Source organism: Electrona antarctica (genome assembly GCF_951216825.1).
Source record: "Electrona antarctica genome assembly, chromosome: 12".
Lineage (NCBI taxonomy): Eukaryota > Metazoa > Chordata > Actinopteri > Myctophiformes > Myctophidae > Electrona > Electrona antarctica.
In genome coordinates this window covers 8,928,776-8,954,423 of record NC_136793.1, presented here as the reverse complement: position 1 = coordinate 8,954,423, position 25,648 = coordinate 8,928,776, and the positions used below count along the sequence as shown (strand labels likewise).

General features: G+C 43.8%; 2 protein-coding genes across 3 annotated transcripts in view; both read left to right on the top strand.

Annotated features, from left to right (window-relative positions):
• Positions 1–4,945: 4,945 nt before the first annotated feature.
• On the top strand, positions 4,946–5,542 carry LOC306933724 (UDP-N-acetylglucosamine transferase subunit ALG14-like; the record flags this gene model as incomplete). Its single annotated transcript, XM_079516034.1, has 1 exon — positions 4,946–5,542. One exon carries the CDS (start codon positions 4,946–4,948, stop codon positions 5,540–5,542), a length of 597 nt encoding a protein of 198 aa, XP_079372160.1.
• Positions 5,543–9,907: 4,365 nt separating this feature from the next.
• Positions 9,908–25,648, top strand: part of gak (cyclin G associated kinase) — a 49,568-nt gene continuing 33,827 nt past the window's right edge. The window contains exons 1-6 of one of the 2 annotated variants that reach the window (XM_079516803.1): positions 9,908–10,317; positions 21,229–21,290; positions 21,523–21,582; positions 22,091–22,202; positions 23,109–23,251; positions 24,865–24,990. In XM_079516803.1, coding sequence (XP_079372929.1) covers positions 10,170–10,317; positions 21,229–21,290; positions 21,523–21,582; positions 22,091–22,202; positions 23,109–23,251; positions 24,865–24,990 — 651 coding nt within the window. In that variant the 5' untranslated portion in view covers positions 9,908–10,169. Of the gene's footprint in view, positions 10,318–21,228; positions 21,291–21,522; positions 21,583–22,087; positions 22,203–23,108; positions 23,252–24,864; positions 24,991–25,648 lie in introns of both variants that reach the window. The other variant, XM_079516802.1, reaches the window with a different exon arrangement.

Below are 25,648 nucleotides of genomic sequence, written 5' to 3'. Positions count from 1 at the left end.
TTTGGTTGGCTGTGTGTATAGGCCCCCAAGCTCAAATGTGCAATATATAGAACAATTATGCTCTGTGCTGATCAAAGTTACTGATACGGCATAGGTGTGAACAGCGCAGAAACATTTGTTTTGGGAGATTTTAATATAGATTGAACCCTGAATGAAATAATGGGTAGAGGCTGCAGTAATTCACCTTCATTCATTGAGGTGAATGGAAGTTGCAAAGGACATTGCAAACCATTTTAATGATCATTTTGCAGATAAAGTTGATAAGTTAAGAAAGGACATGGGCTCCCCTAGAGGTAGTGGTGGTATGTCACATGAAATAATAACAAACACCATCATGAAAAACAAACAATGTGTTTTTAAGTTTCAACCTATACAAATTGATAAGGTGGAAAAACTACTTGATGGGCAAAACAATGATAAACCGGCTGGTATGGATAATGTTGATGGACGGTTACTTAAAGTAGTTTCTAATATAATCTCATTGCCGATATGTCATATTTTTAACTTAAGTCTGAAAGAGGGGTTATTTCCACAGGTTTGGAAATCTGCTAAGGTTGTACCCCTTCCAAAAAATAAACGGGACAGTTTCTCAGCTGGCAACAGCAGACCCATTAGTATTCTTCCAGTGTTGAGTAAGCTAATGGAAAAAGTTGTTCTTGAGCAGGTACTATTTTATTTTTCATGTAATCAATTAAATTCAGATTTTCAGCATGCCTATAAATCAGATCATTCTACAGGCACAGCCCTGACTGAGATGGTAGACAAATGGTTGTCTTATACTGACAAAAAAATGATGGTTGGAGCTGTATTACTAGACTTTAGTGCAGCATTTGATGTTGTAGATCATGGGTTATTGTTAAGGAAATTATGTGCATATGGGTTTAGTCCAACAACAATCAATTGGATGAACATTTATCCAATAGGATGCAGTGTGTGTTTTTTAATGGTAGTTTTTCCTCTTCTAAAGGTTTACAGTGTGGTGTACCCCAGGGGAGCTGCCTTGGCCCTCTACTTTACACAATATGTACAAATGACATGCCTTTTGTTTTAGATAAGAGTCGTTGTACTTTATTTGCAGATGATTCGACTGTTTATTATGCATCAAACAGTTTACTTGAAATAAAAAACACACTTCAATCAGAACTGAAACTATTACTTGACTGGATATCTGAGAACAGACTTGTTCTGAATGTAGCCAAAACTAAAAGTTTCACACTCGATGGACAGCTAACATGGGAGAAACATATTGAAAATATTGTTAAGAAAATGGGCAGAGGAATAGCATGCATCAAAAGGTGTTCCTCGTTTTTGACCCCAGCCTCTAGAGTGCTAGTGACACAGGCACTGGTACTATCTCACCTTGATTATTGCTCTACAATTTGGTCGGGTGCAGACAAAAAACATCTGTCCAAGCTTCAAATAGCTCAGAATAAAGCTGCAAGGCTTGCACTGCACTGTCCAGTGGGTGTGAGGCAGAGAGTTTGCATGCCAGTCTCTCATGGCTCAGAGTAGAGGAGAGGTTGGCATGCAATTTAGTGAGTTTCTTTAGGAATGTTTGTCATAGTAAACAACCTGTTTGTCTGTATTCACAAATTCAGTATGTGAGAGATCGTCATAGTCATGCTACCAGGCAGGCTACTATAGTGGCCACATGGTCAAAGAAAAACCCAGAACAAATGCGGTTTGCAGATCTGTAATGTTCAGGGCTATTTCAGTATGGAACACGTTACCAACTATAATCACGGAAGCACCCAGTAAGCCTAGTTTTAAGAGGCTCCTTAAGAGACACCTGATCAATTACCCCAATTTTATAATTAACTGACCACTGATCATTTAAGGGGATGTCTTGTTTAGTGTTTTTATTTTCTCTGTATTTTTAATGTCTTAAATGCATTTGTATTTTGTATTATGAATGTATTTTTTTCAAGATTGCACCTGTTTTTATTGTGCAGTGTTATTTTTTTATTGTGTTGTGTTATATGTATTGTTTGTCATGGACCCCAGGAAGAGTAGCTGCTACGTCGGTGGCAGCTAATGGGGATCCATCTGAATAAATCTGAATAAATCTGAAATCTGGAGGCCACAGGTTCAAGTCCCATTTTTGATGCTGGAACTTTTTACTTTGAAATGTTTTGTAGTTTCTGAGTTTTATAATTCCCAGGACGTCTGGAGATGTCTTGGGCACAAATTGGGTTAACTTAAACACCCAATGCATTCTCAATGGCAATAGCACAAACTTTGGCATGCTACTAGTCCTACATACTTACACCTAGAAAACCCCTTCAAACCTATTTAGGTTAATCTTACGGTACATTATAATAAATAGATTAAATTTTTTTAATCTATTCCATCAAATACACATATACATGTATTCTGTGTATAAAGGTAACTATTCATACAAACTATTGGCTTACAAGGAATATTTCACTTCCGGTTTACTTCCGGGTTGTGAGCTGGCAAATGGACTTCAGAATAAGAGCTTGTAATTAATGTGTTCTTTTAGGGCTACATTTATTTTAAAAATCAGACCAGTCTGAAGCGAGTGGTGCAACAGCACCCCCTATTGGTACTCTAAACATAGGGACATAGTCACATAGGTTAGGACATAGGGAGGGACATGGGGACATTGCTGTTCCTTGGAGTGGTTGCACCACTCAAAAATGCATTTATGATATTTATTTGTAAATGGCGTATACTAGAGTACTTATATGTGCCCTAAAAGTTCCCATTAAATTGGGCGTTTTGCACATGTGGCGAATTAATTAAAGCAAAAGAGGGCCCTGTTTCTCCATTATTTGCAGATGGATTCTCAGATAGGCAATTATTATAGTGGTCTTCAACCAGTGGTGCGGGGACCATCAGTGGTCCTTGAGGGGGTTCCAGGTGGTCCCCAGCTAAATGGAGAGTTTGTAACCACATGGACCCTTATAGATGACCAATTATTTGTTTACAAACATTGGGACTAGGCGCACGGGTGACTGTTTCATGTAATCAATTCCCAACAGATCTCCAAACCTGTTGTTTTGGGTTGCGCTGGTTTCAGTCCATTCAACCTCCTCTTGTGAGTTCGCTAGTGAGATGCACCCTAGGAGACATTTATACTTCAAAGCCCAACAGTATTGCGCACAGAGAACAGCTGATATACAAGCTCACATCGCATCGCAGATGCGACTGTTGTGAGCGTAGAGGTCTGCGTGCGCGACACCATCGCGGGACGAAGCATAAATTATACTTGATGGACTGCAGGTGCGCGTGCAGCCGTGCACAAATAGGCTCTGCTGCCGTGTTCATGAGCGCACCTCCCGTTCTCATGACAGCGACTGGAGGTGTGGTTTTGAGGACAACTGTTTTGAATTGCTATTATTGTTCAAACACAACAGAAACCAAGGATTATATATTTCAAGGGCGAGAGATCACACTACAAATCCTAATCATTCTTCCTCCACACTGGGAGAAAAACAGCATCTGAAAGTTTGATGGGGCATTTTTTACACGTGAGTGCAGTTAGAACTTTTCCATTGCATCTTATGAGAGGTGGTGTTCTTCTGCTGCCTTTATGCGCGCGCATGCCGTTTCTTATCAGTGTGACGTCGTCTGATAAGGCGTCTATAGATCTTTAACTCTTGATTGATTGAATTGAATTTATTAACACATTTCAGGCAGCACAACTCAAAAAACAACTTAACTGTGGACGGACACCATAAAGCACTACACTTGTTTACAATAGGGCCCACCATGTTCAATTCATCATAACAATTAGACGTACAAATATACTCTATATAGCAAAAAAACAGGAAATAATCATGGAGGTAAAAAAGGAAAGAAACAAACATACGGGTCAATGGGTCAAAAAAGTGCCGCTTCTGGACCAGAGTGGACGCTGGACAAAAAAACGGCTCTTCGTGTCAGCACCTCCGACATATGCACGCGGGGGTCCTTGACATGCAGTTTTTGAGAACCACTGCTCTAAATGACATCTCTCTAAAGTATGCACTTCCCATTACAATTACTGCAACCTCACTCCCAACCTTCCGCCGTAGTCTGAAAACCCACCTCTTCAGACTCCATCGATCATGGCCCGTAGCATTCGCCCTAGCCCCGACATTTTTATGTAGACTTAGATAGCATTTTATGTAGACTTATAGCAGTTTTATGTAGACATAGCACTATAAAGTATACATGCATAATTCCACTATATTGATATTCCATGAACTACTACTTTTTATGTATTGCCATGCTTTTTGTTCTTGCTTAATGTAAATCGCTCTGGATTAAGAGCGTCTGCTAAATGCCTACATTGTAAATTGTATAAAAGACAACGACAAAAACCAAAGACAGCTCATGTCAGTCTTCCGTAAGGTGAAGATGTCCAAATATGGAGACCCCTGGTAACGTCATATCTGTGATGTCAGCTATGCCCAAATATGGAGTTCCTTGCCAGCCTGGCTTGCCCAAGTATGGAGGTTCCCAGATATGGAGTATGGGTGCTGTTACATCACATTATGCAACGTCATAATGTCATCTTTAAAGCTGCACTCCTGAAGCTCAGACCCTGCCGTTTCATAAGGGCATGTTTCAGTCTTGTCATCCTGTTGCCTATAGTGCGCAGGATTTCCCATTTATGCTGTCGTAAGCCTTTGGCAAATAGTTCCAAGTTGAATCTAGACTCACACCACAAAATGGCAATATAGCAGACTTGAGATGTAATGAATCTAAACTGGATCCCTATAGAGTCTTGCACTCACCCGAGCATCAATGATACTGCTATGACCCGACAGACCCATGTCTAATGATCCAAATTGACATAAACACATTCTATATCATACACTATGCCTATAGAAAGAGTTGCCTTGGTAATGTTTGATCCAGAGGAGCTATCATAGCAGCAATCATGGTTGTAGGAGAATTGCTCGTGCTTTTCGCTACAGTGTTGATGATATTGATCATGCGGTTACGGACTGTCGTTAAGGCCGGCTCAAGCCGTCGACCTGGAGCGAAAGGTCACGCCTGCGTGCTTGTTGTGGCCGGATCGGGGGGTCACACCGCAGAGATCCTCCGCCTAATGGGCGGTCTGACGGCCTCCTACAGCCCTCGCCACTATGTCATCGCGGACACCGACGAGACGAGCGAGAACAAGATCCGCAGCTTCGAAGGCTCCGATTATCGCGCGGACTTTGAGTCAAAGTATACCCTCCACCGGATCCCGCGGAGTCGCGAGGTAGGCCAGTGGCGGGTGGTTTCATCGGGGGTCAGCTTTCTGAAGGCCCTCCTCCACTCCTTACGTCTGGTGTTCCGTCTACGGCCGGATGTGATACTGTGCAACGGCCCGGGAACCTGCGTCCCTCTGTGTCTAGCAGGAATCCTGCTGGGAGTTCTGGGATTGAAGAAGGCCCTGATTGTCTACGTTGAAAGCATATGTCGAGTGGAGACGCTCTCGCTCTCTGGGAAGATCCTGTACCCGATCTCGGACTACTTCTTCGTGCAGTGGCCAACCTTGAAGGAAAGATATCCCAAGTCCATTTTTCGTGGAAGAGTAGTTTGACACTGCTTTTTTTTTTTTTTTTTTACAAATGCAAGCCTTTTTGAAATGGCCGAAATAGGAAGAATTAAGACACAAATGTGAATGGAAAATATAAACATAATTTTTGAGGGTCTAGCAATCCTCCCAACGTCTGGCTTTCGAAAATTATGGCAGCCAAATCTATGGACTTGATCGTTGTATCAGCACCCTTCATTCTTTCCTCACCCAGGAGTCAGCCCAGCTCCTTATCCAGACATCAAAATTTGACTATAGAGCGCCCCTCACTTCACATGGGTGTGATTTTTTGTATTTATACTGATATTTTTGAGGTTTAATGTTTGTTTTAAAAACACCATTGACAATGAAGGGAAAATTTACGTCATCTTGTCTCTAACATAAATGCCATTACACAATAAAGAAAATGTAATGTTCATCATTACATCATCATTACATGATCTAATCTGGTAAGATGATGAAAAGTGCCCCTCACTTCACACGGGTGTGATTTTTTTAAGTTAGAGAGAATGATGTGCAAACTCTAAACTAAATGATTAGAAAGCCATCTAAAATGAATCGACGACAATTTAGCCCATGTTCATATTATTAATTCGTTGTTGCTCTCTCTCTCTCTCTCCCTCTCTATCTCTCTTTATCTCACCGGACTGCAGAATTTACGTCAGAAACAGAAGGCTGTGAGGGAGAGCCACGGCCCCAACATAAAGCAGGCGAAGATGTGGCGCGACCTGGAGAAGCTGATGGAGTGCAAGCGCCAGTGCTTCATCAGAGCCCAGAGCCAGGCCTCTATTGGCCAGGTCATTGGGGAGGGAGGATAGGATAGGCTGGTACTGTGAAGCCTAGTTTGGTCTATGGTCTGCACTCAATTCTTATTTTAAACTTGGTGTCAGTAAAAAGGAACATCACAGGTGCAGCATGGTGACCGCAGGGCATATCAGGACATATCTACAAGATATATTTAATAAAAGTATGTTTTTGACTCAATTAAATTAATTGAGCCCTGATGAAGACCGTATAGGTCGAAACATAACGTTTTCCTCCTTTTTAACATTAAGTGTGCCCGGATCTCCGCTTTGTTCTATATAAATGAATTGATTTTTTGGCATTTTTATATCAGTGTGTGAGGGTGTGGAACGCGTGTGTCAAAATTGAAGTAGGCGGCAAACAGTTGAACGTAATGAGTTGTCCTATGATGTCAACATCAGCAGTGGCGTGCACAGACATTTAGAGGGGCAGGTGCTCAAGTTAAAAAAGGGCACCTTGTGCAGCGCGTGGAACCGGCCGGTTGCCTTAATCCATTTTGGGCGGGAACCCCTTTTGGTGTTAGCATTATGTTATGCTTTAGCTATTGAAAAATAGCAGATCTACAAGCTCATAGCGCGCCACCGAGTGGCGCGCTATGAGCTTGTAGGTCTGCTATTTTTGAAAAATCAAAAAAAAAGAGAAAAAAATGTTTGTTTTTTTCGTTTTTTTCCCCAAAAGGGCACATTGCCAAAAGGGCAGGGGGTGCTCTAGCACCCCCTAGTGTCTATCTGTGCACGCCACTGAACATCAGAACATTCAGAAATCTGAGTAGATAGATTCTCAGGGAGTGTTTGCACTCGCAGACCATGCAGTCAGATATTGTATATGGAAGTTATCGTTATTGGCCCTAAGCCCCTAAGAGACAAACTAGCCGACGAGAACTTTTCCCTAGATGGCATTACCTTGGCCTCCAAAGCCACTGTAAAGAATCTGGGAGTTACCTTTGATCAAGATATGTCCTTCAAATCTCACATCAAACAAATCTCAAAGACTGCCTTTTTTCACCTGCGTTATATATTAGGCACATCCTGTCCAAAAATGACGCAGAAAAACTTGTCCACGCATTTGTTACCTCAAGGCTGGACTACTGCAACTCGCTATTGTCAGGCTGCCCAAGTAAGTCTCTGAAAAGCCTACAGCTAGTTCAAAATGCTGCGGCGCGTGTGCTGACAGGAACCAGAAGAAGAGACCATATCACTCCTTCACTGGCCTCTCTACACTGGCTCCCGGTTAAATACAGAATAGAGTTAAAAATTCTTCTCCTCACCTACAAAGCTCTCAATGGTCAGGCACCACAATATCTCAAAGAACTCATCGATCCCTACAAACCAAATAGAACACCAGTGCGTTTACAGTATGCAAAAATGCTTACTGTCCCAAAAATATCAAAAGTTAAAATAGGAGGCAGGGCGTTTAGGTCCCAGGCACCTCAGCTGTGGAACCTTCTCCCGGCTTTGGTCCGTGGGGCTGACACGCTCTGCACATTCAAGACTAGGTTAAAAACCTTTCTCTACGACAAAGCCTATAGCTAGACTTGTCTCCAGTACTCGCTCACCCGATAAAGTCATAAGGGTGAGAACTGAGTAAGGGGAACCTCCCGCCAAACCCCGCACCTGTGTTGTGTGTCTGCTAAATACCATAATTGTACATTGTTTGTGTGGGTTTGTCTCCCAGCAGTGCTTGTAATATACACTGTATAGGCTCCAGTAAGGCCTGCCACTAACCCAACATCCGGGGAATCCCTCCCCGGAGTCTTTTTTCGTCCTCCACTTCGCAGTTCCGTGGACCTCTAATATTAACCCCCAATTGACTGCCGAGTGTGACCGTGGACCAGGCCACTTCATGGAGCCCACCAGAAGTGTGACCGTGGACCCGGCCTCACAGTGCACGACCTGGACCAGATGTGGACCAGACCCCCCCCCTCTCTCCCGACACGGTCGAGGCAGATGGCCGCCCACCCTAGAGTCGGGTTCTGCCTGACGTTTCTTCCTAAAGGGGAGTTTTTCGTTACCATTGTCGCAATATTGCTTGCTCTGGGTGGATCTTTGTTGGTTGTAAAGTGTCTTGAGACAACTTGTTGTGATTTGACACTTTAATAAAATGTAATTGAATTGAAATTGAATATTGTTAGATATGTTAGATATATGTTAGATATATATATATATTCGATATTTCCCTATGTTATACATGTTTGGGACACATTTTCTATGAACAAAATGTGTAGCCAAACGTTTTCCAAAACCTTTGATTCATTCCAATCCTTTACCAGGCTTGGAAAACAAGCCTTTTTAAATATATTGTAATTTAAAGTAATACAAAAATTTATGAAAATAAAAAAGATCTTTGATGTCCTGATTAAGCACCTTGATCCAGGTGAGTGGGAATAGGCTACACACAAACACGGTAGGCTACATAGGAATGAAAGGCAAATGTTAGGAATTAAGGTGAAGTGGTTTGAACATTGATTTCAATGTCAAGGAGTCAAGTGGGGGGACCCCGGAGCTCCGTGCCTGGGCACGCACGCAGGGCCCTTGCCCATGCTCTCACGGGCACTGGCCCCCCGGGCACCACTCTAGTACTTTAAATGCTCAATAATTGCCAGCCCTGGCAGAGTAGTTCTGGAGTAGTTCCAACGGATTGTGTGGCCCTGGTTTTGCCCTAGTGGGACAAACATTTTGGTTTGCTTCAGTGATTATTTCAATATTTTGTTGATTTCTATGTACTGTTCTGTTTTTATCTATTTCAGGTAGGCCTACTGTCTTTGCTGCTCTGTTTCTTATTTCATTGTTGGTGTATCTTTGATTGTGATGTTCTTGTTTTATTCCTATTATTTTATTGTGCACCTTGTAACAACTGTTTTGAAAGGCGCTTTATAAATAAAATTACCTTACCTTACTGTAGGTGGGGGGATAACTGGAGAGAGTGACAACTGATCTGAAATTTATTTCATTCTATAGGCTACAAATACATTCTCTCAATGCGCTAGCTAAGTTAGTTCCACTTCAATCTTGATGGTCCCTCAAAACCTGGGGATACCAGGACCGCACATACTTGAAAGTCCGCCAACATGGCAACCCGCAACAAAATACTGTTACACAGGATTTGGCCACTAGGTGTCACACTTTTCCAATTACATAAAATGTAAATAATGAAAAGAATTATATCATTATTGACACGATGTTGGATCTACAAGCTCAACGAGTCTTTGTTTGAAATAATATCATCATATCTTACAGATACATAAAAAATACATAAAATAATAATAATAGTAATTTATTATTATTATTATTATTTTATTTGTATTAAGAAACAGTCAAGACAAGACAAGACAAGCAAACACAAACAAGTTATTAATACAACATCAGAGCCAGGCGGGATTACTAACAGAAAACATTAAAGAGTGAACACAAAGCAACAGTTTGCGCAGCTACAAGAACAAACGACGACGCTTTTTTATAAACGTCACGTGAACCAATCACGTGACCCACGTCCACGTCGTGACGTCAGCACCTGTCACGGAAGTAAGACGACGATGATGAGGATGACGACGATGATGAAGATGGCGGAGGCAGGAAGAAGATAGAAAGGAGCATGAAGGAAACTGTAGTTCTGTAGTTTAAACTATAATAAACCCCCAGGGGCAGCACAACAATGACTACAACTGTAGTTTAACGACAACATTCCGCTACATACAACCTATATATAGATATAGATATATAGATATAGATAGATAGATAGCACAACAACAGGGTTTCTCCTCCCTCTCCTCCACCCAGCCAGACTCTCTCTGGTTGGTTGTTATCGGTCCCTCCGGCAGGAACGGAACAAAATGTCCAACCTGTTCCAGTCCGCCCTGGACTTCCTGGCCGGGCCGGCGGGGCCCGGCGGAGCCGCAGGCCGGGATCACGACGCGTTCGTCGGCCAGACCGTGGAGCTGGGAGACCTCCGGCTCCGGATCAAGAGGATGATAGCCGAGGGTAGGCTGTGTGTACTGTGTGTGTGCGTGCGTGCGCGCGCCTGTCTGTCTGTCTGTCTGTCTGTGTGTAACTGTCTGTCTGTCTGTCTGTACCTGTCTGTCTGTCTGTCTGTCTGTATGTATGTCTGTCTGTGTGCACCTGTCTGTCTGTCTGTCTGTCTGTGTACCCTGTCTGTGTGTACCTGTCTGTCTGTCTGTCTGTCTGTGTGTACCTGTCTGTGTGTCTGTCTGTACCTGTCTGTCTGTCTGTGTCTGACTAGCCTCGGAAACCCAGTCATTTTTATTCCCAGGAAGAAAAGAAAGTAGGCAGGCTATGTGTGTGTGTGTGTGCCTGTCTGTCTGTCTGTCTGTCTGTCTGTCTGTCTGTCTGCGTGCATCTGTGTGTGTGCGCGCGTGTCTGTCTGCGTGCATCTGTGTGCACGTGTGTGCATCTGTGTGCGTGCGTCTGCGTGCATCTGTGTGTGTGACGTGCCCGTGTCTGTCTGTCTGTCTGTCTGTCTGAGGCACCGACACAGACAATTGTGCCTGTGGAAAATTTTAGATTGTATTTATTACACACCATTGTATAATGTTCTTATTTTGATCACAAGACCCAATTACTGAATGTCAAGTAAGTCTCCAGGTTGTCTCCACACTATGTATGACACTGATTCACTACTACGACACTATGGCATATCAGGAGTGCACTGGTTCTACTGGTTCTCTAACTTCTCACAAAATAGGGTGCATTTTGCATCCTAAAATGCAGTTTGTAGTTAAGGGGCGCAATAAAACAACAACCTCTGCATCCACGGGATGCACTACTGTACTACTGTACTGTTTTTTTATTCTAGTTTATTTTTGCTAGCTTTAGTTATAATGTGGTTATATTCATGTAGAAAACAGAAGCAGAAATGGTTATTACAAATATATATTAAATGGGAGTTAAATGCTGCAATTTGTAAAAATGGCAACATATGACTCCTAACGTGGTTGAAGTGGGACTCATAAAATGTCCCTGGGACTCTGTTTACATCACTGTGTTCTATTGCAGATAGTGATCCAGGGACCACCACGCTGACTAAAGGTGGCCTTACACTAGCCGATTCTTTTCAATCTGAAATCTGATAGCACCACACACTACAGGATAATCGGAGCGGGGCAGAGCAAATATCAAACATGCTTGATGTTGATCGGGTCGATCCCGATCGCGCCCCGAGCAGATCGATTGAGTCGGGCACCCCCCCGAGCGTCAAAAAATGCCCGATTATCGGCTAGTGTAAGGCCACCTTAAGAATCATCCCGGGGACTAGTCGCAATTTGCAACTCCTAGATGTTTTTTTTTTTAAATAATGGGATGAATCTAGAGTTGCAATACCCTCCGTTGACTCCCCATTCATCCAATTTGCGTTTGCGATCTGCTTGTATTAAATTACGTTAAACTCGCCAACATTGCAGCTCTAGGCCAAGCTTGAATTATCCTCTTTCAATCTGCCGAGCTTTTGTTTCATAAAAATCCACTTATGAGCTACTTTCTGTCAAGAACTTCTGTGCAGGTGATTCTTTTTCTAAGTGCTGGAGGTTGGTAGCACTCGTCGTAAATCACTGAACGGCCCTGTGTACCAAAAAACGAGTGCTTCCAAACTCCAGCACTTAGAAAAAGAATCACCTGCACATAATTTCTTGACAGAAAGTAGCTCATAACATGTCTACGGTGGATTTTTATGAAACAAAAGCTCGGCAGATTGAAAGAGGATAATTCAAGCTTGGCCTAGAGCTGCAATGTTGGTCAGTTTAACGTAGTTTAATACAAGCAGATCGCAAACGCAAATTGGATAAGTGGGGAGTCAATGGAGTAGCAAATTGCAGCTACCCGGGGACCACTGTTGTTTTTGACAGCAAATTTCTATTTTAGTTTTAGTCATTAGTCTCTTGAAACGTTTTAATTTAGTTTTAGTCACATTTTAGTCACCTGGAATGTTTTAGTGTTTAGTCTAGTTTTAGTCGACTAAATATAAGATTTCTGTCGACTAAATCTACAGTTGATCTTCTCGACTAAAATGTATTTTGTCAGGCCTTGATGCTGTCGTAATGACTGTTTTAACACTTGCTGAAAATAGCAGATCTACTATTTTTAGCGGTTATTTTCGGCATGCAACCAAGTCTAAAATGACTCCACTAGTCCCTTCCTAACATTTTAGTCTAGTTTTTATTTGTCGACAAAATCGACAGTATATTTAGTCATAGTTTTAGTCGTCACCATAGCTTCGTTTTCATTTAGTTTCCATTTAGTTTTCGTCACTGAAAAAAGGTAGTCGACGAACATTTTTCGTCATAGTTTTAGTCGACGAAAACAACACTGCCGGGGACCACTGTTGGGGTTAGGTTTAGGCATAGTTTTACTGAGGTTAAATAACCCCGCCCTAGTAGTAGTAGTAGTAGTAGTAGCCGGCAATGTAAAAACAATCGAATCGTATCGTTCTAAATTAATCGTTCATGTATCGAATCGTCAACCAATAAGTATCGTGATACGTATCTAATCATGGCCAAAGCGTATCGTTACACCCCTATAAGACAACTTAGCATCCCATCAGGTACTCCAATGGGTGAGCAGACACAGCTTATACAGGCACATTTCCAGCTTATACAGGCACATTTCCCAATAATGATGACCCATATCTGGTACACTTCCCCTTCTTGAGATTCGAACTCCCTTTCCTGTGACTGACAACAGTGTCGTGTCACAGGTCTTCGCTTTTCTACATTACTAAATGCGTGGTCAGGGATGTCGGGGACCACATGCAATACCTTCACGGCCCACCAGTGGTCCACAGACCACCGGTTGAAAACCCCTGTTCTATTGGCAAGGACCCCCCCCTTAACCCATTTAGACCCGAGGCCGATTCTAAAAAAAATGTCTTCTAAATCCTGACAGTTTTCTGAAAACCCTATGTCTCTATATCTGTGGTTCTCAAACATTTTCATGTCAAGGACCCCCAAAAATATATGTAATTGGCCGCCGACCCCCATCTGAAAATATGTTGGCACCCCCCAGAAGCAAAGATTTGAGTTAAAAACGTTCACCGTGAAAGAATATATATTCAAAGATTTGCGCCGCATTTTTCGATTTTTCAAAAATAGCAGACCTACAAGCTCGTAGCGCGCCACTCGGTGCCGCGCTATGAGCTTGTAGATCTGCTATTTTTCAATAGCTGAAGTATAACATAATGCTTAAAATACCAAAAGGGGTTCCCGCCCCAAAATGGGTTAACTCTGAGAATGTACACTATACACACATGCATGGGTCCATTTGGTTCCATTTGTACACCCTCAGAGTTACAGAGCTGTTATGGTGATTCAGTGCAAGTCTTGTACCGTATGTGTTTAACTTTCTGGCGATGATGATGTTGACCATTATTGTCCCGAAGAAAAAATGGAATTTTTACAAAAAATGTCCACCACAAGCTGTCTGTTGCATCCATGTGATGTATTTTCGTTCTGAGGTATTCTATTTATAGTGACTCATAGGAATAGACTATGTGACAACCAGGTATAGTCTGGTGACCACCGGAATGTAGACGGCACCCCGGGAGCGGAGGAGCCTGCAGAACTAATGCGGCTCAAGAATCCACCACTCCTGAAAGAAGTGTCTGGTGCTGGGAGTCTGATTTCAGCGTGCATGTAGCCTATATGGCACGGTGGTTGAGGAGGAAGCGGACAGTGTGGTGTCGAAACAGCGCGTGTGTTCACGTTAACATGCCCCCGTCCAACTGTCAGAGCTGGCTTTCAGGTGCCTTTGCCACGCAACCCCCGCATTGGCCGCGATGCTTCCCCAAAGAAGAAGTGATGTCGACTGACGCAAGAGTAGCTGTAGTATCAGGGTACGAGTTGTTTTCCCCGTGTGGGTCTGTTATGCGGAAAAGTGTGTCCCAGTATTAATCTGTGTACGTTCCAACATGCTGGTGACATGCTGGTGACACTGGTGACACGTGATTTGCGGGGAGATTAGTTGTTTTTTACGCAAATTAATTTAATTGAGATGATTGTTCTCAATTGTTGACGGTCCGTGCGTCGTGGTGTTGTGAGAAGGCGCAGAAAGCGAGCAGCTGTCTTGCTCTATGCTAAGGAAGTATTCTGACAGACAGCGACCGAGCGAAATAGACAGCGGGCGAGCGATCGCTAAATTATTAGATAGATATTCAGGGAGGTTACTAAGTATCATACAGTTGGAGGTACAGCATTGTGTAAACATAAAGTATATACAGTTGGAGGAGGTACAGCATTGTGTAAACATAAAGTATATACAGTTGGAGGAGGTACAGCATTGTGTAAACATAAAGTATATACAGTTGGAGGTACAGCATTGTGTAAACATAAAGTATATACAGTTGGAGGTACAGCATTGTGTAAACATATCTTTACATGTGGTCTTCTACTCGATACAGATAGTGTTCCTTAGGGTGGTGGCATTCCATTGGCTAACCTTTTTGAGGGGCGCTAGCCCCCTCCTATATACAGCTTTTGTCCCCACACATCTCAATATTTGCCATTGACAATGAAAGGAGAATATAAAATATATACAGTTGGAGGAGGTACATCATTGTGTAAACAAAGTGTTTTATTTAGCTGCCAGGGGCAGGTGGGCATCCCTTAGTGTTTTATTTAGCTGCCAGGGGCAGGTGGGCAACCCTTAGTGTTTTATTTAGCTGCCAGGGGCAGGTGGGCAACCCTTAGTGTTTTATTTAGCTGCCAGGGGCAGGTGGGCAACCCTTAGTGTTTTATTTAGCTGCCAGGGGCAGGTGGGCAACCCTTAGTGTTTTATTTAGCTGCCAGGGGCAGGTGGGCATCCCTTAGTGTTTTATTTAGCTGCCAGGGGCAGGTGGGCAACCCTTAGTGTTTTATTTAGCTGCCAGGGGCAGGTGGGCAACCCTTAGTGTTTTATTTAGCTGCCAGGGGCAGGTGGGCAACCCTTAGTGTTTTATTTAGCTGCCAGGGGCAGGTGGGCAACCCTTAGTGTTTTATTTAGCTGCCAGGGGCAGGTGGGCAACCCTTAGTGTTTTATTTAGCTGCCAGGGGCAGGTGGGCAACCCTTAGTGTTTTATTTAGCTGCCAGGGGCAGGTGGGCAACCCTTAGTGTTTTATTTAGCTGCCAGGGGCAGGTGGGCAACCCTTAGTGTTTTATTTAGCTGCCAGGGGCAGGTGGGCAACCCTTAGTGTTTTATTTAGCTGCCAGGGGCAGGTGGGCAACCCTTAGTGTTTTATTTAGCTGCCAGGGGCAGGTGGGCCACCCTTAGTGTTTTAGTTACCTTCCAGGGGCAGGTGGGCAACCCTTAGTGTGCGTGCGTGCGTGCGTGCGTGCGTGCGTGCGTGCGTGCGTGTGTGTGGCAATACAATGCATGCAGCCCATTCCATGCATGTTAAGCAGCTCTCACCAACATGCTGACAACACGCCCAGCTCATTATCTTCATTTGCATTTCAGGGCTGTCGGTCACCATTACAACAATTAGTGCTGCACCTTCCTGTCTGTCACCATTACAACTAGTGCTGCACCTTTCTTGCTCAAATGTGAATGTGGATTTTCCTCCATGAGAATTGAGATCGGGAGCTGTACTACCAGACTCTTGAACAGCTTTTACTTGTCAGCAATCAGACTGCTGAACAAGAGCTAAGTTTTGTCGCACAGTCTGGACTGATTCATGCTCAAATAGGGACTCTTTTTGTTATAGCCTAGTCGTACATACATGCACCCATGACGAACTTTTATTTATTTTGCACTCACTTTGTTATGTCATGCACTTTATGTTCTTATCTCTACCTCTTAACTGCAATATGAGCCTGCACAACCAAGTTTTTCACCCACCTTACTTGTAATGTGATGTGACAATAAAGATTGATTCTGATTCTGAGATCACGATTTTCACACGATTTATTGTCTTTAGTCTGTACAGTAGTTGCTGAACATTTGACGTGAAGCTGGGTCACCTCAATTAGCTGCAGCGGAGCTGTTCTGACTCAATACTAACTGACCAGCACGACTTCAAGTTTAAACCATGGGTTTTCAACTGGTGGTCCGCGGACCACTGGTGGTCCATGAAGGTATTGCATGTGGTCCCTGACCATGCATCTAGTAATGTAGGAAAGTGAAGATTTATATTTTAATTTATTGTATTGACCACAAGTTGAGAAACAATGCAGTAAATGACCTGGTGACAAATGATGATGACGTGTCGATGTTGTCAGTTACTGGGAAGTCGGACGTCAAGAACTTCCACAGAAAAGGGAGTTGAATCTCAAGGGAAACTGTACCGGTTTGCCTGGTTGAGCCACCATTATAAGGAAATGTGCCCATAATCAATCACATATTGTGTCTGCTCGCTAGCTCATACATACTGTAAGTTACAATAAACAGCAACATGCGTTTAATATGGAAGGTTAATAATAAAAAAATGGCAACTAAAAAATACGGGGAAGCAGCTTTTTGCTTCTACGGGCCGACGGCGTGGAACAAACTCCCACTGTACCTTCGACAGGCAGCCTCTGTAGACATTTTTAAAGCTCAGCTCAAGACCCACTTTTACACCCTTGCTTTTAATTGATTTATCTGTCTTTTAAAAAACATGTTATTCATGTCCTCACTGTATTGTTTATGCCCTGCCTTTCTTTTCTTTTTTTGTGTAAAGCACTTTGAGCTGCATTTCATGTCATGAAAGGTGCTATACAAATAAAGTTTTATTATTATTATTATTATTAATGTATTGTAGTCTCTTAACCAATTGCAAGTGTCATTAAAATAGCAGCAGCACAAATTATATATTTTATTAGCCATATCCAGGCAGTGGCGTGCAGAGACATTTTGAGGGTGCTGTGGAAAGTGGAAAGAAAAGGGCATCTTGTGTGGGAAAAATTGGGTAATTTCCGGTCAAACCCCCCCAATTTCAGGTCTAGTCAGACTCAGTACCCACTCTTCTGGTTTAAATTCACATTTACATACTAGCCTAAGGCTTAGGCTAGTATGAACTCTAGAGTCTAGAGTTGCTTGATGAACAAGAAACTGTGTCCCTGTCAGGGCTAACTGGCACATGACAGCACAGTCCTTTGCAATTTGCAACTCCCCATTCATCCAATTTGCATCTGCGATCTGCTTGTATTAAACGACATTAAACTCACCAACATTGCAGCAGCTGTAGGGAAAGCTTTTGTCTCATAAAAATCCACCGAATGTTTTTCCCACTCAGCTCTGCACTTAGTTTTTCTTCTTTTTTAGTTCTATCTCACTACTAGAACTTTCTGACTCTGAGGTAGATACGATTTCTGTCTGTCAACAGCATCCATTTGTGTTTTCAATGTTGTGGACCGGAGCGTGGTGAAATAGTTGCTAAGATACTTAGATCCTTTCTAGACACCAGGTTCCATGTTTTCCTCCTGTTCCCATAGCTCAGATAGCTGCCCCTTTTGCTTGTGTGTATGTGTGTGTCCGCATGTGAGCGACTGAGAATCACCATAACGCGCTGTCATTCTTCCACGACCCCAAAATACCGGATTAAGTGCGTCCCGTATCGGTTCATTACGGGACAGGTCTTTTAGTTGCCAAATACGGTACGATCCCGTATTTTACGGGACGGTTGGCAACCCGTGTGTCCCAGCCTCCCAGCCCAGCTGGGAGCCGCAGTCCCTCTCTGTATCAAGTTAAGACAGACTCATTATTATTATATAAGACGGAGGCAACAATTGTGCAAATAGCCAATCTACAAGTTCACAACGACCTTGTACATCTGCTATTCACAACATTTATCTGTGGATAAATTTGAAGTGGGGGGTCCCCACTTGAAATATGATTACTTTGGGGGGTCACAGCCTGAAAAGGCTCCTAAAAATGCTAACCTTATATTAAACACACATAGATACGGAAGATGCTGGTTATTATTCATAATGAATCATGTCTTACCTTTTGTAGCATAGAAACGCTGCGCTGGTTTGGCTGGCCTGGACTGCATTTTATATTTGTTTAAGTTCTTTTTATTTTTATTTTTAAAATGTTTTGCAGGCAGGCAGGCAGGCCAGTAGGAGGCGCAGGCCATCAGGAAATGTCCCGGTTCTCCCGTGGGCCAATCTGGGAGTGGTCAGGGTGGTGGTCCCTGGTTCATAATCAGTTGAAAACCCCTGGTTTAAACCTTAAGATGACATGGAATTGCCCGCCGATTTGATGTGCAGGAATAACATATATCTAATCGGTTAAGGTTGCACACATGGAAGAAATGTCCTTTTTATCTGGTATGGCTTGTTGTAGGGCTATACGTACGTCTCTGGTTGCATGCAGCAAGCACATTATTGTTCAAGCTGCTCCTCTGTTCATCTGTTGCTCTTATTTGGCTTATAAAATAATTATTAAGAATTAATGCAATTGCAAATTGTTGCTGTCATGTTGCTGTTCTCTTCTGTCTCTGTGTGACTGAACTACTGCTGTCATGTTGCTGTTCTCTTCTGTCTCTGTGTGACTGAACTACTGCTGTCATGTTGCTGTTCTCTTCTGTCTCTGTGTGACTGAACTACTGCTGTCATGTTGCTGTTCTCTTCTGTCTCTGTGTGACTGAACTACTGCTGTCATGTTGCTGTTCTCCTCTGTCTCTGTGTGACTGAACTACTGCTGTCATGTTGCTGTTCTCTTCTGTCTCTGTGTGACTGAACTACTGCTGTCATGTTGCTGTTCTCCTCTGTCTCTGTGTGACTGAACTACTGCTGTCATGTTGCTGTTCTCCTCTGTCTCTGTGTGACTGAACTACTGCTGTCATGTTGCTGTTCTCCTCTGTCTCTGTGTGACTCACTGAACTACTGCTGTCATGTTGCTGTTCTCTTCTGTCTCTGTGTGACTGAACTACTGCTGTCATGTTGCTGTTCTCTCTCTGTGTGACTGAACTACTGCTGTCATGTTGCTGTTCTCTTCTGTCTCTGTGTGACTGAACTACTGCTGTCATGTTGCTGTTCTCTCTCTGTGTGACTGAACCACTGCTGTCATGTTGCTGTTCTCTGTCATGTTGCTGTTCTCTTCTGTCTCTGTGTGACTGAACTACTGCTGTCATGTTGCTGTTCTCTTCTGTCTCTGTGTGACTGAACTACTGCTGTCATGTTGCTGTTCTCTTCTGTCTCTGTGTGACTGAACTACTGCTGTCATGTTGCTGTTCTCGTCTGTCTCTGTGTGACTGAACTACTGCTGTCATGTTGCTGTTCTCTCTCTGTGTGACTGAACTACTGCTGTCATGTTGCTGTTCTCCTCTGTCTCTGTGTGACTGAACTACTGCTGTCATGTTGCTGTTCTCTTCTGTCTCTGTGTGACTGAACTACTGCTGTCATGTTGCTGTTCTCTCTCTGTGTGACTGAACTACTGCTGTCATGTTGCTGTTCTCCTCTGTCTCTGTGTGACTGAACTACTGCTGTCATGTTGCTGTTCTCTTCTGTCTCTGTGTGACTGAACTACTGCTGTCATGTTGCTGTTCTCCTCTGTCTCTGTGTGACTGAACTACTGCTGTCATGTTGCTGTTCTCTTCTGTCTCTGTGTGACTGAACTACTGCTGTCATGTTGCTGTTCTCTTCTGTCTCTGTGTGACTGAACTACTGCTGTCATGTTGCTGTTCTCTTCTGTCTCTGTGTGACTGAACTACTGCTGTCATGTTGCTGTTCTCTTCTGTCTCTGTGTGACTGAACTACTGCTGTCATGTTGCTGTTCTCTTCTGTCTCTGTGTAACTGAACTACTGCTGTCATGTTGCTGTTCTCTTCTGTCTCTGTGTGACTGAACTACTGCTGTCATGTTGCTGTTCTCTTCTGTCTCTGTGTGACTGAACTACTGCTGTCATGTTGCTGTTCTCTTCTGTCTCTGTGTGACTGAACTACTGGAGGTTGTGCCCAAAAATCGTAGACAGTGGTTTCCCCTCATGTTCTTTTTCCCTCGTAAAATTTGGTTCGCTTAACATTTGTTTACATATTTGGTTCGCTTTACAAAGTCCTGTGTGAACACCAAATGGACCTAAATCAAAATGCAAATATTTGGTCCTTGGTCCTTGATCTGGACCTTCTAAGCGAACTTTGGGTGTGAAAACGGCCTTAAAGTCTCTCTCTTGGAGCAAAAAAAAACATCAAAGTAACTAGAATGAATTTGACAGCCAATCACGATTAATCGTGCAGCACTAATTACACTTTTATGTTAACCATTAATTGTGAAAGGAGGTTTATTTATTGTGAAGGAGAACCATTAATTGTCACACACATAATTGTGGTTAACAATTTAATTAGTGTGGTTTGTTGTTGGCCACAGGGCAACCGTACTATTATTGTCAGTTTATTGTATGTTTCTAGAGTAACTTGTGACGTCATGTGGGTTTTCATTATTATGTCGTCATCTTCATGTTGTGGCGATGTTCGCTTCCAACCGGGTGTTATCGGACCCGTCGAAAACACGAGATCCGAGACGCACGCACGCACGCACGCACGCACGCACGCACGCACGCACGCACGCACGCACGCACGCACGCACGCACGCAACCATGTGATATCCAAGGAGTGTTACTGTTCCCTCCCTTTTCTTTTATGTGAATAAACAGGTTGGGTTCAGAACACACACACACACACACACACACACACACACACACACACACACACACAGGTGTTCAGAACAATGACTCTGGCATGTGACTCATTCCGTGCACATTCCTTGATTTCCCACGATTTTGTAACCGGTTTCCCTGGAACAACATATTTTCAGATGGGGGTCGGCGGCCAATTACATAATTTTTGGGGGTCCTTGACATGAAACGGTTTGAGAACGACTGACCGTCCTCGGGTCTAAATGGGTTAAATGGAAAGATGATTGAAAGGGTGATTTAAACGTAATATAACGTCATGCCTCTCTCTCTCTCTATCCCCCCCCCCCCCCCCAACAGGTGGCTTTGCCTTCGTGTATGAAGCCCAGGACATCGGCAGTGGGAAGGACTATGCCCTCAAGGTATCGTATAAGCTACAGCTCAGTTCACCCAAGAGCTGATTCATTTTATTCGTTTGTATCGTTCACCCACCCAGTTTCGTGTTTGACTCGTGCAGGGTTTTAGTTCGGAAAGTAGAAGTAAAAAAATCCCACGTGGATTTTCCCACGGACGAGGCCTAGTCTATGGACATATTGATGACTGCTGGTGATGACCAATCTTTTCTCTCCCCCCCCCCCTTCTGTGATGTCACAGCGGCTGCTGTCCAATGACGAGGAGAAGAGCAAGGACATCATCCAGGAAGTCTGTTTGATGGTATCCTCTAGTGGTTGAAGCTGGTACTGCAAGCTTAGCACTAAATTAAAATATCTTTTTTTTCAAAGTAATTTTATGAATAAATAAAATAAAAAATCTAAGAAATTCTATAAATTCTAAATCAAATGTTTTAAGTAGCAGTGGAAATAGCTGACCTACAAGTTCACAATGTGCCGTGTTGAGAGCTTGTAGATCTGCTATAACGGGTCCATTTGGTTCCCTTTGTACACATTGATTTTACAATATAAATTAGGGGTCCCAGAGATAGAAATGCCATTAAATGGGGGTCCGTAGCCTAATGCATGTCAAACTGGTGGTCCTTGAAATTAAATGGGTTGGGAATCACTGCTAGAGCCGTCAAAATCTTATCTTATAGGGGGTCCCTGGCATATCTTTTTCAAATGGGGGGTCCGGGGGGCTCATCAGTGTCAATTTGGGGGTCCTTGACATGAAAACGTTTTGGAACCACTGAACTGTAGTGAACCTTGACCTGCTGGCTGTCCAGAAGAAGCTGTCGGGTCACCCCAACGTGGTCCAGTTCTCCTCGGCGGCGTCCATCAGCAAGGAGGAGTCTGACACGGGGCAGGCCGAGTTCCTGATCCTCACGGAGCTGTGCAAAGGTACCGTCATTTAGTTCCTGATCCTCACGGAGCTGTGCAAAGGAACCGTTGTTTAGTTCCTGATCCTCACGGAGCTGTGCAAAGGTACCGCCGTTTAGTTCCTGATCCTCACGGAGCTGTGCAAAGGTACCGCCGTTTAGTTCCTGATCCTCACGGAGCTGTGCAAAGGTACCGCCGTTTAGTTCCTGATCCTCACGGAGCTGTGCAAAGGTACCGTCATTTAGTTCCTGATCCTCACGGAGCTGTGCAAAGGTACCGTCATTTAGTTCCTAATCCTCACCGAGCTGTGCAAAGGTACCGTCATTTAGTTCCTGATCCTCACGGAGCTGTGCAAAGGTACCGTCATTTAGTTCCTGATCCTCACGGAGCTGTGCAAAGGTACCGTCATTTAGTTCCTGATCCTCACGGAGCTGTGCAAAGGTACCGTCATTTAGTTCCTAATCCTCACCGAGCTGTGCAAAGGTACCGTCATTTAGTTCCTAATCCTCACCGAGCTGTGCAAAGGTACCGTCATTTAGTTCCTAATCCTCACCGAGCTGTGCAAAGGTACCGTCATTTAGTTCCTGATCCTCACGGAGCTGTGCAAAGGTACCGTCATTTAGTTCCTGATCCTCACGGAGCTGTGCAAAGGTACCGTCATTTAGTTCGTACTTCCTGTAAGTGTGGCACGTGTGTGCTACGCTTGCAGTTGAGGGGTGAATACACCCGCGTGCGCACGCGGGTGGAATCACCCCTCAACGGTTTCTGACAGACATACTAGGGGTTGGAACATGCATCCAGCGGTGTTGGGTGAAATCAACCCTCACCGGCTTCTGACAGACATACTAGGGGTTGGAACATGCATCCAGCAGTGTTGGGTGAAATCAACCCTCAACGGCTTCTGACAGACAGTGGTTCCCTCTACAGGTCAGCTGGTGGACTACATCAAACGCGTGGAGCAGAGGGCGCCCATGTCATGTGACACGGTGCTGAAGATCTTCTACCAATCGTGTCGCGCCGTGCAGCACATGCACAAACAGAAGCCTCCAATCACGCACAGAGACCTAAAGGTAGGTAAAAAGTAGCCACGCTCCCGCGTGGAAAACTCTGGGCCAAAAATCATAAATGTTTTAGGTGCCGCAAGCCCCTTCTATATCCAGCTTTTGGTGTGTGTGCACAAACTATGTCCTACGCAAACATTAACCCATTTAGGCCTGACGCCCCCCCCCCCCATCACTCCAAAAGAATATATATTCAAAGATTTGCTCCACATTTTCACGATTTTTCAAAATAGCAGATCTACAAGCTCATAGCGCGGCACTCGGTGACGCACTATGAGCTTGTAGATCTGCTATTTTTGAGTAGCTAAAGCATAACATAAACCAAAAGGGGTTCCCGCCCAGAATGGGTTAAATTCCCATTGACAATGAATGGAGAATTTTACATCATAGTGTCTGAGCAAATTTACGTCATGGTGATGTACATATAATATAAGTGCCCCTCACTTCACACGGGTGTGATTTTTCTAAATACGTATTCATATAGTTAGGCTACTAACTCTTGAGAGCGTAAAATGAAACTATGTTTCTTCCATTCTCTCAAAAGTTAAATTGTTGTTAATGTTAAACATCTGCAGTGCTTTAATTTAAGAAGACGTTTACACGATTAGAGAACGTTGAGTAATTTGCCTGTTGTCTCTCCTAAATGGTACCAACATCAATTCAGCTTTGGAATTGTGGACAACTTAAAGGTATATTCAGTGATTTGACTTAATTCAAATATCACTTATTTTTTCTTTTTTTCTGGATAATCCTCCCTACTATAGAGTGTGCTGACCATATAAGGAGTTCCTCCCTGTCCCCAGTGAGCCCCTGGGGTCAAAAAACCCTAGTTTAAGTTTTGGTGGCGGGTGGCAAAGCCTTCATCCAATCAGGATGAGAGGGGCCTTCCTCCAATCATGATTGAGTGGGGGCGGGCCTTGGTGCACATGCTGTTGGCCTGTTGCACTTCCCCCCACTGTAGAGCATTTTGTTACCGGGGCGGACTGGGTGGTTTTCCAAATCACTGAATGCTCCTTTAAACAACGATATTCAGAGTCACAATATTCGTTAGTTTTGGGCCCGGGAGGCTAAATGTCATCAAACGGTGGTCCGTGGCTCAAAAGGCGAATGCATAATAGACCTTGATATGAAAAGGGTTGGAAACCACTCAGTGGCGTGCACAGATAGACACTAGGGGGTGCTAGAGCACCCCCTGCCCTTTTGGCAATGTGCCCTTTTGGATAAAAAAAAAGAAAAAAAACTATTTTTTTCCTGATTTTTCAAAAATAGCAGACCTACAAGCTCGTAGCGCGCCACTCGGTGGCGCGCTATGAGCTTGTAGATCTGCTATTTTTCAATAGCTAAAGCATAACATAATGCTAACACCAAAAGGGGTTCCCGCCAAAAATGGATTAAGGCAACCGGCCGGTTCCACGCGCTGCACAAGGTGCCCTTTTTTAACTTGAGCACCTGCCCCTCTAAATGTCTGTGCACGCCACTGAAACCACTGCTGTAGTCCAGACCCTAGTAGTCCATTGGGGTTCGTCATTTTGACCCGTGAAGAGGTCTAGACTGAAGTGTACGTGCGTGTGTGTGTGTGTGTGTGTGTGTGCGTGCACGTGTGTGTGTTGTGTGTGTTTCAGATGGAGAACCTCTTAATCAGCTCCCAGGGGACCGTCAAGCTGTGTGATTTCGGCAGCGCGACCACACTGGCACACTATCCTGACTACAGCTGGTCTGCTCACAAGAGATCCATGGTGGAGGATGAGGTACACACACACACACACACACACACACACACACACACACACACACACACACACACACACACACACACGATGTGTGTTTTGTATGAACTATATGTCCACCATTCCGAAAATAAAACTGAACTCTTGAATAGTTTTCGTCACATTTTAGTCACCCATAAGATTTTAGTCGACTAAATCTACAGTTGATTTAGTCGACTAAAATGTACTTTGGCAGGCCTTGATGCCGCCGTAATGGCTGATTTTACACTTGTTGAAAATAGCCGATCTACAGCATTACGCCGGATCGTTGGTAAGGAGAGAGCTGTTTGTTGCACGTTCGTGAAAAATAAAATCGGTCCGTTTTCCAAACCGTCCATGCGTTCAGTAAGAGCCCATTGAAGATTGAAAGTGGAACGATGGGAGCTGGTGGGAGGAGATATGTTTTGTATTTATTTGATTTTTTTGTTTCATGGACGCACAACGAACGGCTCTCGTTACCTGGCAAAGTGTCTGGAGACAGTAGCCAATATTGCAGGAAAAAATTGTCTTTTTGACCTGAAGTCAGCTTGTGTGGTACCTGGCCGCTGGCCTTACTACAGTCATGACCTGAAGTCAGCTTGTGTGGTACCTGGCCTTAACTGCAGTCATGACCTGAAGTCAGCTTGTGTGGTACCTGGCC